The sequence below is a fragment of the Mercenaria mercenaria genome, chromosome 2 (assembly GCF_021730395.1).
Source record: "Mercenaria mercenaria strain notata chromosome 2, MADL_Memer_1, whole genome shotgun sequence".
Classification (NCBI taxonomy): Eukaryota; Metazoa; Mollusca; class Bivalvia; order Venerida; family Veneridae; genus Mercenaria; species Mercenaria mercenaria.
Genome location: NC_069362.1, coordinates 106,062,200 through 106,076,173, shown reverse-complemented (window position 1 = coordinate 106,076,173; position 13,974 = coordinate 106,062,200). Strand labels below are relative to the sequence as shown.

Genomic DNA, 13,974 nt, shown 5'->3' with positions numbered 1-13,974 from the left:
CAAATACAGCATTTTTTAATTTCTTCTTCGTTCAAATTATATTGTCATTTTGTTCATTGAAAGCAATTTTGTCTTATGTTTATTTGTAAATCAATGTCAGCAATGCAGATCTAATTTAAAAAACAGTGATTGTTAAAGCTTATATCAAAGGTAAAAGGTGAAATTTGCATGAAAGATCGCAAAAGTAGCATTTTTGCAATACTTTTCATTTTTTAAAAAGGTATTTTGTCATTTTTTAATATTAATATTTTATGGTTATTCCTTGAAGTCTCATACATGTATATACATTATCTATATATGGGTAAATGTCTACAATGGAGATATCAAAGACATGGGTCTAGATCTGTCCTGAAGTTAAAGTTTAAAATTTCATTTTCGGGTAATAAATACAAAAGATAGCATTGTTTTTTATTTCTTTTTTTCAAATATCTTGTTATAGCTTGATGTTAATTCATTTTAAAGTTAGCCTTATTTCCCTTACTGCCTTCCATCTTCTTAGGGCCCGTTTTATATCTTATGATTAGATGCGGCAATGAACTCCCTTCGTATTCTGCAGGTCGCTGAATCTCTTCACGGCTTGGTCTCAAATGGGATGTCTGTTGGCCAAACTTTCTGTCCTGCTTCTTCCAGATGGGAAACAACTCGGGCAGAATGTGAAACGGTGTTTGTTCCTCTGATCCGCACTGACATTTAGCTTTCTCTAATTGGCTGTTTAGCTTGTGTGCAGTCATGATTTGGCGGGTAACCTCCATTTATGTTCTTCAAGTCTGACGCAAAGCTGTTTTTCCACAGAGTCTGAGCTTCTCTGTATGAAGTTTGAGGTTTGGGGTGTTATTTATCTGGTTGCTTTCTTTGCAAGATTGTGCTCAGCTTCTTTTCCCAGCTATGCCATATGTGCAGCAATCTATCGAAATGCTACTTTTGTTGTTCTCAGGCAGGAGACTGAGTTTTTTCAACAGCTGTCTGATTAAGTTGTCTGATGGATCTGCTGAGAGCGCTGAAGGAGGGGACTTGGGGTTGTTAGGAATTATATTGTCCCTTTTCTCCTCGCTCTACTGTTTGGAGTGTCGTGTGATGTGAGGGCTTGAATCTGGATCTGTAGTTGGAGCATCTTTTCCCGACTGTATGAGAAAGTATGAAGGGAGGAGCTGTCTGAAAATTTGATGTAGGCACCACCCCAAGCTTTCTGAACTGCTTTTTTCACTGATCCATTGGTATTTTCTTGGATGCAAGAGTGTGCTGGATAGCGGTTATTGTTTCATTTCTAGCTTTAAGAGATTGTTGGTTAGCCTGATTTTGCTTTCCCTTTTCTTCTACTCCTGGCACCTCAAATGTGATCTTGGGAGCACATTGTCTGGGAAACCATTCTTTGGGCTCGAGCGGCTCTGCCTCTGTGTCCAGTGCTGCTGCTTTCTATTTTTGCAGTTTTTTACGATGTGGATAAGACTCTGTCTTATCAGTTTGTTCTTGGGTTTGCTCTCGAATTTTGAGTGGAGTGGGGGGGATGGTAGTCTCTTTGCCTTTTATGCACGGTCAAAAGCTTTGTACTCTCGTCTTGTCTCTAATTGTTCAGGGTTGGCTGTCTTTTCGATTCATTTTATTTTTAGTTGTTTTCATTGCCCCCCAGCCTGAATTTAACCTTGTCAGTTTATCTTTACTGGTTTTGGAAACAGGTACCAATGAGGTTGATGGTACTATGCTATGTATCGTACGTTGCCTGTGTAGACTTGCAGAGGAACTTTGCATTCACCCCCAACCTGTTTAAGCAGTTTTTTTTATAGTGGCGAGTTTTTTAAGGCCCTCTTTTTTGACCTTTAATGGGCAGATTTGACCTTGACTAATTTTTCATTATTATTTCAAGATGATATCATCTGTTATAAATACACAAAATGAATAATAATTAGTTATAGTTTTTAAATACCCTAAAAAATAATGAAAAATCGTTGCAAAAATACTGTTTTATTTTTTTTGGCTAATTTTCACGCAAATTTGACCTTTGACCTTTGGAATAGGTTTTTGCTTTGCCTTATTTGAATAAGCCTACATTTCCCGACCTTGCTTTACATGTATACATTGAAATAATTGCAAAAGAAATTTAAAGAGATATTATTTTTGAACAAAGTAATGAGTAAGTATCTACAAAATTTATCTTTTACATAAAATGACCCCCGACCTTTAATACCCGGTTCGACCTTGATTATTTTCTCTTCCATGACATCGTCTGACATATTACAGTAAAATGAAAAACGATCAGTTACTAAAAAGACAAACAAATACTTTTAAACCATAAAAAAATATTACAAACAGGTGATATTATTGCAACATTTTATTCACTTTTTTGACCTTTGACCTTTGAAATTATGGTTGACCTTGAATGTTTTGAAATTGTATGTTTCATACAAAACTCGCCTAACTTTTTCATTAAATGGAATGATATCGTTGGGCTAATATCGACAAAATATTATCAACAAGAAGAAAAGTTAAAGAGCCCTTTTTTTTCTTCCTTTTACATGAAAAAGACCTTTGACCCTTTATATCACATTTGAACTTTTTGATTTTAGATGGATATCTTTATTACTGACATTGTGGGACACATATACATTAAAATAAATCACGAGCAATTTATTAAAAATGATTAGGAATAGCATTTATATTTTAAACAGGAAGCTATTCATGCAAAGTTTCACTCAAATTTGACCTTTGACCTTTGATATAAGCTTTACCCCTTGGGAGTTTTTGGGGTTACATCTGCACTGCTGACTTTGCCCGACATGCAGACATTTAATCAAATTAACTTCGGGACTGATTTAATGCGATACATATTAAACAGATTTAAAAAAGTAAAGGTAACTTTTTTCACATTTTTGCATGAAAATGAACTTTGACCTTAATTATCAGGGTTGACTTTGACGTTTTGCAACAAGATTTGCTTTCTGACTTTGGCTGATATAAACACTTTACATAAGTAAAATGAGTGACTTATGATAAAAAACAATTTTTAAGAATAAAATAAATTTCAAAATGCCAATTTTTGTGATTTGTACATAAATTTGACCTTTGACCTTAAATATCAAGTTTGCCCCTTTATTCTTTTGATGAATTTCTTTTTGCTGACATTGGTTGACATTATAACATTTACTGACAATCAAATAGCTACTGTAATTAAACAGTGAAAAATTTGGTAAATTAAACTTTACCCCCCCCCTAAATTTTTACAAGTGGTTTAACCTCCCATATCACAAACATAAGTGAAAAATATAGATAGGCACGGCTTTGACACTTAAGAAATGGGTTTTCATGGAGGATATGAAATAGTGTTTCCAAAAATGTATAAACTTCTTTTGGCCTCAATTGTTGCAATAAAAGTCCGTGAGCTCTCGGACCATATGTTCCAGGGTTATTTTCCTGCGTAATACTTAATACATGCATGCACAGAAAGCCGCAGTTTAAAGGGAAATTTGTATGACGCATGCCGTTCAATTTTGTTCGACCAATCTTACCTCCTTAGAAATTCGATTTTACAAGAGCCACAGCAAAAGCGTAAACATCAATATTTCGGACATAAACCAATGTATAGTCTGTCTCATATATGGTAGAACAAAACAGGACGCTTTTAATGGACCAAAGACAACTGTTCAATAACATTTCACTTTTACTTGTCCGCATTTACAATAACCACAGCAAAATAATTTTAATAACAAGCGTTAACATCAGTAGTTTGTTCACAAACCAATGTATATGGTAGAACAAAAGGGACCAAAGACAACGGTTTAATAATATTTAGCTTTAATCTTTCTACGTACCTTCGGGTATTGCTACCAAATAACTTTTTCTCACTACTTTACCCAATACCAACTTTTAATTTTCTCTTGTCCACTTGTACGTTTTTCTTTACCCATGGCTCAAACGAAATTTCGTATCAATACCTGCTTAAATGTAAAACAAAACAAAAGATTGTAATGCTGTATACTGAACAAAGTGTAACACAATCTTATACTTAATGCATTAATTTAAATAATTGCCCGTTTCAGAAGGTCAACATAGTTATTGCTGTAAGTATCATCCAATGTACACTAAAATGATCAGTCTAATCATCATCATCATCATCATCATCATCTTTTACTTTAGCGTTTACTAGCATCATCATCAGGATACCATCAAAATCATAAAAGAGAACCATTAGTGCATAACAACTATATTATATTTCTTTAAGTAACAACAGCAATAATGAAAATGATAATCATTGTGATCATCATCAAAATCGACCCTTCCAGTAACATCACAAGAATCGTCTTGACCACTAGACATATTCATCAACATCGTCCTTTTTCTGTACATAAAACTACTAAATCCATCCTAGTATACTTTGTATCATCACCATCAGCAACGACAGCAGCAAGACCATAATGGACATCATGATAAATTATCAACACTTTCAAAATTATTCAACGATTGTAGAAACAACCAAAGAAAAGTATCGAAAATATGTAGCGAAACAAATAGAATATTGTTGATCAAACTGTTAGAAGCATGTACCATAACGAATAAGGCCGAAGCAGCTATAATTCCCATTTTAAATGCGTTACAATCTTTAGGAGTAACCGGCAAAGAAAACCACATAAAGCCGATCCCGCGTAAAATGCCGCCAACCAAAATGTAACTACAATAAAACTTACTTAAGGTCGACATTTATCTTCTAGTTTTAAAAAAATAAATAAAATATGGATGCATTGAGACCGTCCGTCATCAAATATTCAAAGACATTTTCTTTATTCAATTAGGGAAGTATTACAGGTTTGACTGTATAAGCAGTATAAACAGTGTGAAAATTTGTGTTTTCATCCTAAATTATTAAAATTTTGCGACGTGTCGAATCTAGGACGTGACAATCCAAAATCCAAAATGCAATGTCTCCACAAAACGGTAACAAATGTTGCTACTTTTTCAGTGAAAACGGGAGTTTACCTTGAAAAGAACTCAGTTTTTGGTATTATTAAATAACTAATGAGTGTTCGACATAAATAACGCATGGACTAGTACTTGAAATTATTCATGAGCATGAGCGCACAATAATTGTATCTAGGCATTTATCTTTTTAATTAAATACGTAATAAACTAAAAAGAAAAAGTGTGTTCAACAATTTATCTGCATTTCGCTTGAAGCCTATATGTGGCAACATTACTGGAAAACGCTAGTTCTTCAAACATGTGATGTACATCATTTTTGTACACGAAGTATCGACTGGCCTGCTGAGTTATTTGTGAAGGAATGAACCGGTTTGAAATATAAAATGACAAAACCCGTGAATTGCTCGTTCGTGAAATTGATTAATCGAGGCGCGTTATATTATTTGGACTGGACTGAAATAACAAAATAAACAGCTCTTAAATAACTCTTGCGTGCCTACTGAAAAATAACATAAATTTATTTCTCAAGATAACATAAATTTAAAATATTGTTACAAAAACTCTGCCAACACGTATCATAACAAAAGTATGAAATCAACAAATATACCCATTTCTGACATCATGTGCCTATTCTGAGGACACCTATCACTTCAATCAGCGAATATTACATTCATTTTGTTTTTCAAATCCTGCTTATGTGGAAAGAATTGACTAAACTATCATTGGCTCATTGGCAATACGGTAGCGTATTGAGTTGGTCGTATACATGATGCAGTGTAATCGTCCTTTTTCAGTCCCAAGTGTTTTTATCAATGTCATGTTTTGCAATAGAACAATGTTTGTTGACATTGTCCTGAACATTTTACGGCCAACGGTAGGCTGAAAGCACGCATAAAGAACATTCATTTGAACTAAGAAAAACAAAATTACATATGCTATGTTTGCAACAAGATAAAATAAACGCAGTCTCTTTCTGTTCACAAAGAGGGTAAAAATACACAATCATGTAACGTTTGCCTCAGGGAATTTGACGAAATGGTTTTAAAATTGACACAAGAGCAGGAAAATGATGTTTGTTTTGGGTTAAATGTCGTTTTCTCAGTTGTATTTCTGTTATGTTTGGGTGGACATATACCTAACCAGAGTCTGTACCCGCATTAACCTGTTCTCTACAAGTAAGTGCAAGCTTCTCTACAATCAGAGGTGAAGAACGATGTATTTCACCATATCGTCGCGGACAACATACGCCTCGATCAATGATCGAACTCGCGACCCCGCGATACGTAGATCTTCACTATCCTTTCTGTTATTGTTAAATATACGTGCGACGTGTGTTGAAACAGTGCAACATGAAGACATTCTAGGGACAACAATACCTCGACAGAAAAAGTGTATAAAATAAAAAAAAAAGACTTCACTAGTAGCACACTCCGTAACTATGACCAACATGTTCGTTGTCGAGATCAAACGCTGAAATGTATGTGTGAAACTTGCGGAGATGTTTTCTGTGGTCCGTATGCATTACGAAGTTAAATCTTAGCAAACATGCACAACAGTGACAGACTATGTACGAACGGATGGAACTGTTTCAGATTTTGTTCTATATACCAGTATAAATGCGCCTCTAGCATTGATTTTGTTTGAAATAACCCCCGATTTCAAAAGCAATAAATTTCGCTAGTGAATATGATTTCATTATAGGCTGAAAGTGTATAAAATGTAAATTATGCAAAAACGATTGTCAAATGATTTAATGATCTCTTAATCTTAATGGTAAATACATGCGTCATGTTTCGCACGGGAAACACTGATGCTTGAGACAACGTAAATATTTCTAGCAATGTTGGCGACAAATCTCGTATGTCCTAACCAATTATTCTTTCGGTTTTGAATTTGAAAACATGGTTCTGTATAGACAACATTGTTGAAACAATTCCAGAGTTTATCTTTTGAAGTTGTTAATGTTGCTTATTTGTCATTTTTATAGTTCCTTTAAAAATGATGTGGAACCGAGCGACAATCATAGCTAAAATTTCTTAACCCTTTCACGACTGCCTATCTAAATTGGAAAGAAAAAGATATCACTTGAAGTTTAGATACTAATTAAATCGTTTTATTTTTAATAATGAGTTTACTTATATTAATGTAGGTAAATGCCGTTTATATCGAATATCAAATTTCAGAAAAAGGAAATAATTTAACCCCGATATATAAGAGTTATGTATCTGTAGCTTAAGTTAATCGTCCAGAATTGCAAACGTTGTTACTTGCGTTCTCTGCTTATTGTCTTATAACTATGCAATTGTTATGCAAAATGGTAACAGCTCGGCTTAAAATATAGTAATTATGCATCTTTCCTTAGGATTATATTTTGCATTATATTTACTTTAACATGCCTGAGATTCACTGTACCATTCGCTACAGAAAAGATACAATTCTTTTACAATTACAATTGTGTTCGAATCCTGATCACATACTTCTCCGAATCATTTAGGCAAGCATATTCATTTGAATAATGCTGTAACAAATTGCTATGTTGACACAAACTGGTTTTCTAGTCACGTATGTGATAGGAAAGTTTGATTATAAAGTGTATACAAGCAACTTCATCCCGGTGAATTTTTGTCAGTTTTTTCCATATAAGCAGGATTTGAAGCAAATGAATTTGATATTTGCCACTATGACTGATTTGGAGTCAGAAATTGGCATTTTTTTTTATTTCATTTTTTAACGTTTGTGTCGACAGAGTTTTTGTGATAATAGGACATAATCAAATTGCAAAGCAGGTATTTCAGACATACGAATAGCATTTTGCTCTTTTTAGAAGAAATTAATGTTTTGGAATTCTTTGATAGAAGACAGGACATAGAATCAACCCTTTACACATTTAATCTATAAATTTTACATTCGTCAATTTTGTAGTGACTAAGTATGGAGGGTATTATCCGCCCCAATACAAACTTACATATTTCAAATTAGTAAATGCAAAGTCCATGCACCTAGATAACAACTTCTAACTTCCTGTGAATGCAAATTGCGTTTTGGTATTATCCGCCACAATACAAACTGTATATTTCAAATTAGTAAATACATACTTCATGAACCTAGGAGACAACTTCTTCTAACTTCCTGTGAATGTAAACTGCTTATTTGCACCTTTCAAATTGATAATTATAAATTACATGCTCCAAGACGACAAATTCTTACTTCCTTGTGCGTAGACCAAATGTGGCAAATGAGATATATGCAAATCCTAAATTCTTATTCCCATGCATGTACATTTGATGTTGCAACTTGGTGTTGTTATTTTAGCTGTTCATAGTGATAAACTTACTGTCAGTCCTACAGTTATCTGGCATATTAGGATTGACAAACAGGCTCGGGTCCAGGGCCCCACCCCCGCCAACACACACACTTGGCTAAGAAGTAACCTATATACTCATCAAAGATGCACCCTACTGTTTTAGGAAAGGAATACTTTTTCTCAAAATTAAGACCCCAAAACGCACCAAAAGCCAGCATTTCATACCTGTATTTCAAAATTTCTCAAGGGGAGAGCCCCCCTGACCCAACCCATCTTGAGGGGAATAACCCTTCTATTACCTCAAAATTTAGACCTAAAATGCACCAGATGCCACCATTCCATGGCCTGTATATATTTCAAAAAGTCCGCCCGATTAGCTCAATAGGGAGAGCGCAGAACTACAGATCTCGGGGTTGTGAGTACGAGCCCTGGGCGAGGCGTTTGTTCTCCGTGACGATTTGACAAAAGATATGGTGTCTGAAATCATTCGTCCTTCACTTGCGGAGAACAGTTTGTACTGGTACGGAATCCAGGAACACTGGTTAGGTTAACTGCCCTCCGTTACATTACTGAAAAACTGTTGAAAAACGGTGTTAAACCCAAAACAAACAATATCCATGGGGAGAGCCCCTGACCACCTAAAATGAGGAGAGTACAGCCACCAGTAAAACACCAGAGGCCACTATGTCATACCTGTAATTTAAAAAATTCTAGGGGGACCCCCTGACCCCCTAACATGGGCAAAGGCACCCCTCCAATACCTACCCACTCTCAGACCTTGTGTCGGTTCTAGACAGGTACCCCCATCCCAGTCAAAAATTTCTAGATCCGTGCCTGACAAATATGTAAAATGGGTTGAGCCTCTAAGCGCCGACCGGCAACTAAAACCAATTCAATTGTACAGTATCATAGTCTATATAACCAAGTCAGTATTTCGACAGATAGGTTTATAACACTGGGAAACCCCTGGAAAAAAACTTGTCTAGATTGAAGCGCCTTCTGTCTTAAAAGGGCACCGGTATTTCTGGTTCCTTCTGTGTTATAATTTCTATGTAGCTGGATACCAATATTACTGGTACCCTTCTAAGCTCTACTTTCCAAGTTGAAACTTCTAAATGCGTACGAGACAAGTTTCCTATTATAACTTCTAAATGATGTTATATATGTTTGAAATAGATTATACAAACGAAAAATACATTCTACATGAAAATAAAAGCGAACAATGAGACTTAATGAAACACTAGTGAAGTGTGTTATGAAATTTACATTTAATGATTATCAAATTAGGACCTAATCAAAACTTCAGCATTAACAATTTAAACATAACAAATATGTGAAATCCCTTTTGCATGCAGGAATTTTTGTGATAAAATGTTATGTTTTACACTATTGATTCTCTTTTCCATACAAAGAAATTAAAAAATGATACACGGAGATGAGAAATTGGGATAAAGAATATTAGAACATTAAATTATCATTGTATCAATGTAAAGTTACTTGCAAGAATAAGTCATTTACATGAATGGACTTTTTACTTAAATGCCCTTCCATACACTGGGATAAGAAAATGGGATTTGCGTATAAGAACACTCTAAATGTTTAGTTGCAAATTCAATTTTAGCCACATGGAAGTTAGAAGTTGTCATCTAGGTGCATGGACTTTGCATTTATTAATTTGAAATATGTAAGTTTGTATTGTGGCGGATAATACCCTCCATAGCTAAGATTTCTCCATATACTGACTATAGGGTGACATTGCTTAAATTTTTCAATCGCTTAGATTTTGTTTGAAAGTTGAGGCACTTGCTGATTTCATCTAGTCTCTGGTTAGTTTTCTTTTCTATTTGATTTAAGAAAAAATAATTACATAGAAGACATACATTCTAACACAAGCGATATTTCGTAACATTTCCTCATTTCCTGACTGCGTAATAGCGAGTTAAATAGAGTTTATACCCTTATATCATAACATTAAGTAGACATTTTACATGGATTATTAACTAATATGTTCACTGAATGATGATCAAACACGAACAACAACAGGGCATATTTGTGCTTTTCAACAGACATGTGTAGGTGCAAATGTTTGAGTAACATTTCAATTCAATATCTTTATTAGTCTCAGGCGGTACAATCAAACATGGAATTTATCAATACAGTCAATATAAATACATTTTTTGTATTCTTAACAATGTTTAAAATCAAACTACATTTTATTATATCTACGATAAGCTCGCCAAAATACTGAAGAGATCGATATATTGTGTTGTGTGTGTTTTTTTTTTTCAAACATACTGATTTCTTTCATTGATGACTGTGTCATTGAGCCTTCTTTCTTTATGGACATGTGAAGAAAGTCGTGCTACATGTATACATGAAATGTTGTGATTAAGTTTCCTTTCGTTCAAAAGTTTATTTCCAATTCAGAATGTAAATGCATACGTTTCTTTTTAATTTTATTGTAATATGCTTGCCGGATTGATCGAATATAAACAGTTACGTCAGTGAGTCTTACATAACCAGTGACACCTAAGTTTTTACATATGCATCAGCTTTGATGTTTTAAACAAAGTGTTTATGTTGATTAAACTATTTATACCATATGGGCTTTTTGACTAAATTTAATGTCATTTCTCATTTTTATTTATCTTTCGACTTTTTCCCATGTGTTTATCGTGACTATTCAAGTGTCAAATTTTCGCGTGGTTGCTGACGTATCCCCGATACGGCCTACTGAGAAGTTGTGCCCCCATTACTAATGACAACGTTTTCCATTTACATTAATTCGGAAACTGTTAATACAAGTACATAAAATACATGAGATGTGACGAATAGCTGTATGAATAAAACAGGAAGTGAATGCGCCTATAGAAATACTCATTGTACAAGGTACATATGAATGTTTGGACAAAGTGCATAATACTATTAGCCTCTTAGGTTTATAGAGATTTTATGTAAACGTTAATAACAAAGTTGTTACAATTTTAGCTTAGGATGGGTGAGGTTACGAAGGAAATAATTCAGAGTCATTAACTTTTGACAATATTTTTCTTGACAAGGAAGGGATGATTATGTTTTAGGAAGGAAATTATTTTTATAGTATATTGGAATGTTTATTGCTTAGAGAAGAAATGAAATAAGAAATTAACTGTTTACAGTGACCTACTTAGGGAAAAAACGGATATTGACAATTTTCTTGTGAAATATAATTGATTTTAGGATTAATCATACACAAATTTATTTAGTGTTTTTACAAGTGTTTCGCAGATGGCAGCTGGGGGCAACCTTAAATGTGTTGTAATAGGAGATGGGTAAGTATTTAGGTGTATGACAAGGTCTTATTGAAACAATTAGTTATGCTATACTTTTTATGTTATATGTTCAATTCATGTATTTAGTTGGAAAATGTTATGTACAAAATCACAAGGTGTCTGAGTAGTTTCTCTTTGAAACGGAGATTTAATGAATTGAACGTTTAAACAATTACTTTGACTCTATTGACTGAGTAATCAAGATTTAATTTGATACGGAAACAGGTCATTGATAAAAATATATAAAATTATAAGGAAGAGTATTAATAAATGGGGTTTTAACTTTAACAATAGCTAGAAAAGGAAAACTTGGTCGTTGAAAATAAAGGAAAAATTCAAATAAAAATGATAAAAACGGGGAAAATAAACTTTATCTTTAAAAAAGTAAGGATTCCAATGAAAAATAATAAACTTTTAGAAAGTAAACTTATTTACCTAAAGTAAAAATTAAAATGAAAAATGGCAGAAACAAAACCATGTTTCTTGGTTACTGACTTCCTATTATGTTTTCTTCCCAATATCTGTTCAAGGGTCCTAGGCTTTTCCAAATATAAATCAAGTCGTAAAAGGTGTCAAAAGTATCTTTTCTTTTACCACAAGCCCAAAAGGTACACATCCTAAACCATTGTTTTTCTTTCAATTAATTCTCGTTTGTGCACCAGTGACATTAACTTTCCTTATAAACAATAAAGAAGTTGGGTTTTTGATACATGCACCTTCAATATTGTGTGTGTAATGAAGTGAGATTAAACGACTGATCCATTTGTTGTTTCTGTTGTTTTCAGAGGTGTTGGAAAAACATGCTTGATGAAAACTTACGTAGATAATTCTTTCCCGTCAGAATATGTACCAACTGTGTAAGTATTTTAAATACATTTTCATTACATATATGGTGACCACGTTGGTAATGATGTTGTATATGCTAACATTGTAGCTAATAAATATCGTTTTCCTTTCTTCATACCAGCATCATGAAAGGTACTTATATTGACCTGCATGTATCGTTATTTTAAGCATCATGAAAGATAATGATATTGACTTAAGTTGCAGCTAACCTATATCGTGGTTTTTATTTTCCTGTCATTATCACGAAAGTTAATGATTTTGATTTTAAGTATGAGCTAATATACAACATTTTCTTTACTTTCATACTAGCAAATGGTAATGATATTGACTTAAGTTCCAGTTTATATCATATATATCGTTATTATTTACTTTCATAATATAATCACAAAAGGTAATAATATAGTCTAAAGTTGTAGATAAATAATATAATTATTTTTTACTTCATATCAGCATCACGAAAGTGAATCGTATTCCCTTAAGTTGTATTCCCTTAATACCTCATATCAGCATCACGAAAGTCAATGGTATTCCCTTAAGTTGTATTCCCTTAACTTGCAATTTAAATGTATCGTTATTATCTAATTTCATAATAGAATCACAAAAGGTAATTATATTGTCTATAATTGTAGCTGATATATATTTCGTTAGTTTTTATTCATACAAGCATCATGAAAGGTATTTATATTAAATTATCATATATCGTTATTTTTAAATTTCAAAGCAGCATCAGAGGTTGTTTTTTTTTGTTTTTTTTTGTTTTTTTTTTTTTTTGCTGTTGTTGAATTACTAGACCTTTGTGGATAAACAGTACAGTAAATGAATTTATAATCCTTTGTTAATGCACTTACATTTTTATGAAATAAGACTGTTCAAATATGATAGCAAAGAGAGTCTCCCATATACACTTATACATTTGTAAGGCGTAGAATTATGAACTTCCGATGCTCAGTTTTGTGATAATTTGTCACATGCTGTAAGATCTAATATGGGAAAATCAGATTAATTGCCTGTTTCCGGCCTCACATCCTGACAAACTGCATTCCTCCTGTATGAATCTTTTGTACGAAATACAAATCAGATTGGAACCTTTGTCATTTAGTGCCTTTCAATATTAGTAGTAAATGTTATTTCATGAACAAGAGACAAGTGCATTTCTTTACTTAAATAATAAAATGCCTATTTAATTCTTTAAAATGTTGCAAGTACATGTATTTGAAAAATCACGCTGTCTCATGCTGTAAATAGGCAGATGGAGGAAATATAAATTTATCAAACTTGCATTTGTTTGTTGGACAATTAGAATAGGACATCAACTTTTAAAGTATTCAATGAAGATTTAACATGTACTGTATGCACACTCAGTCAAACTGATCCGTTGTTAACGTTTCAAACAAATACAACAAAGACTTTACTTGAATAAAATCTGATTAACAGTAAGTCTTGGGTTTTGGAAGAAATATATGATAGATTTTATAAACCATTAAGATTACCTAGAGCGTTCAATCGCTGATAAGAGAAAACAAATTTACACTGATTACCATCCTCTTTTGTCTCAATGCATATTTATTATCGAGTATGACTCACTACTGATAATTTAACAGGATT

At 33.2% G+C, this 13,974-nt stretch overlaps 1 protein-coding gene across 1 annotated transcript in view; it reads left to right on the top strand.

Annotated features, from left to right (window-relative positions):
• The first annotated feature begins 10,932 nt into the window (after positions 1-10,932).
• The window catches only part of LOC123564819 (rho-related GTP-binding protein RhoV-like), a 38,153-nt gene continuing 35,111 nt past the window's right edge, over positions 10,933-13,974 (top strand). The window contains exons 1-2 of the mRNA XM_053527618.1: positions 10,933-11,101; positions 12,309-12,380. Coding sequence (XP_053383593.1) covers positions 11,052-11,101; positions 12,309-12,380 — 122 coding nt within the window. The 5' untranslated portion in view covers positions 10,933-11,051. The remainder of the gene's footprint in view (positions 11,102-12,308; positions 12,381-13,974) is intronic.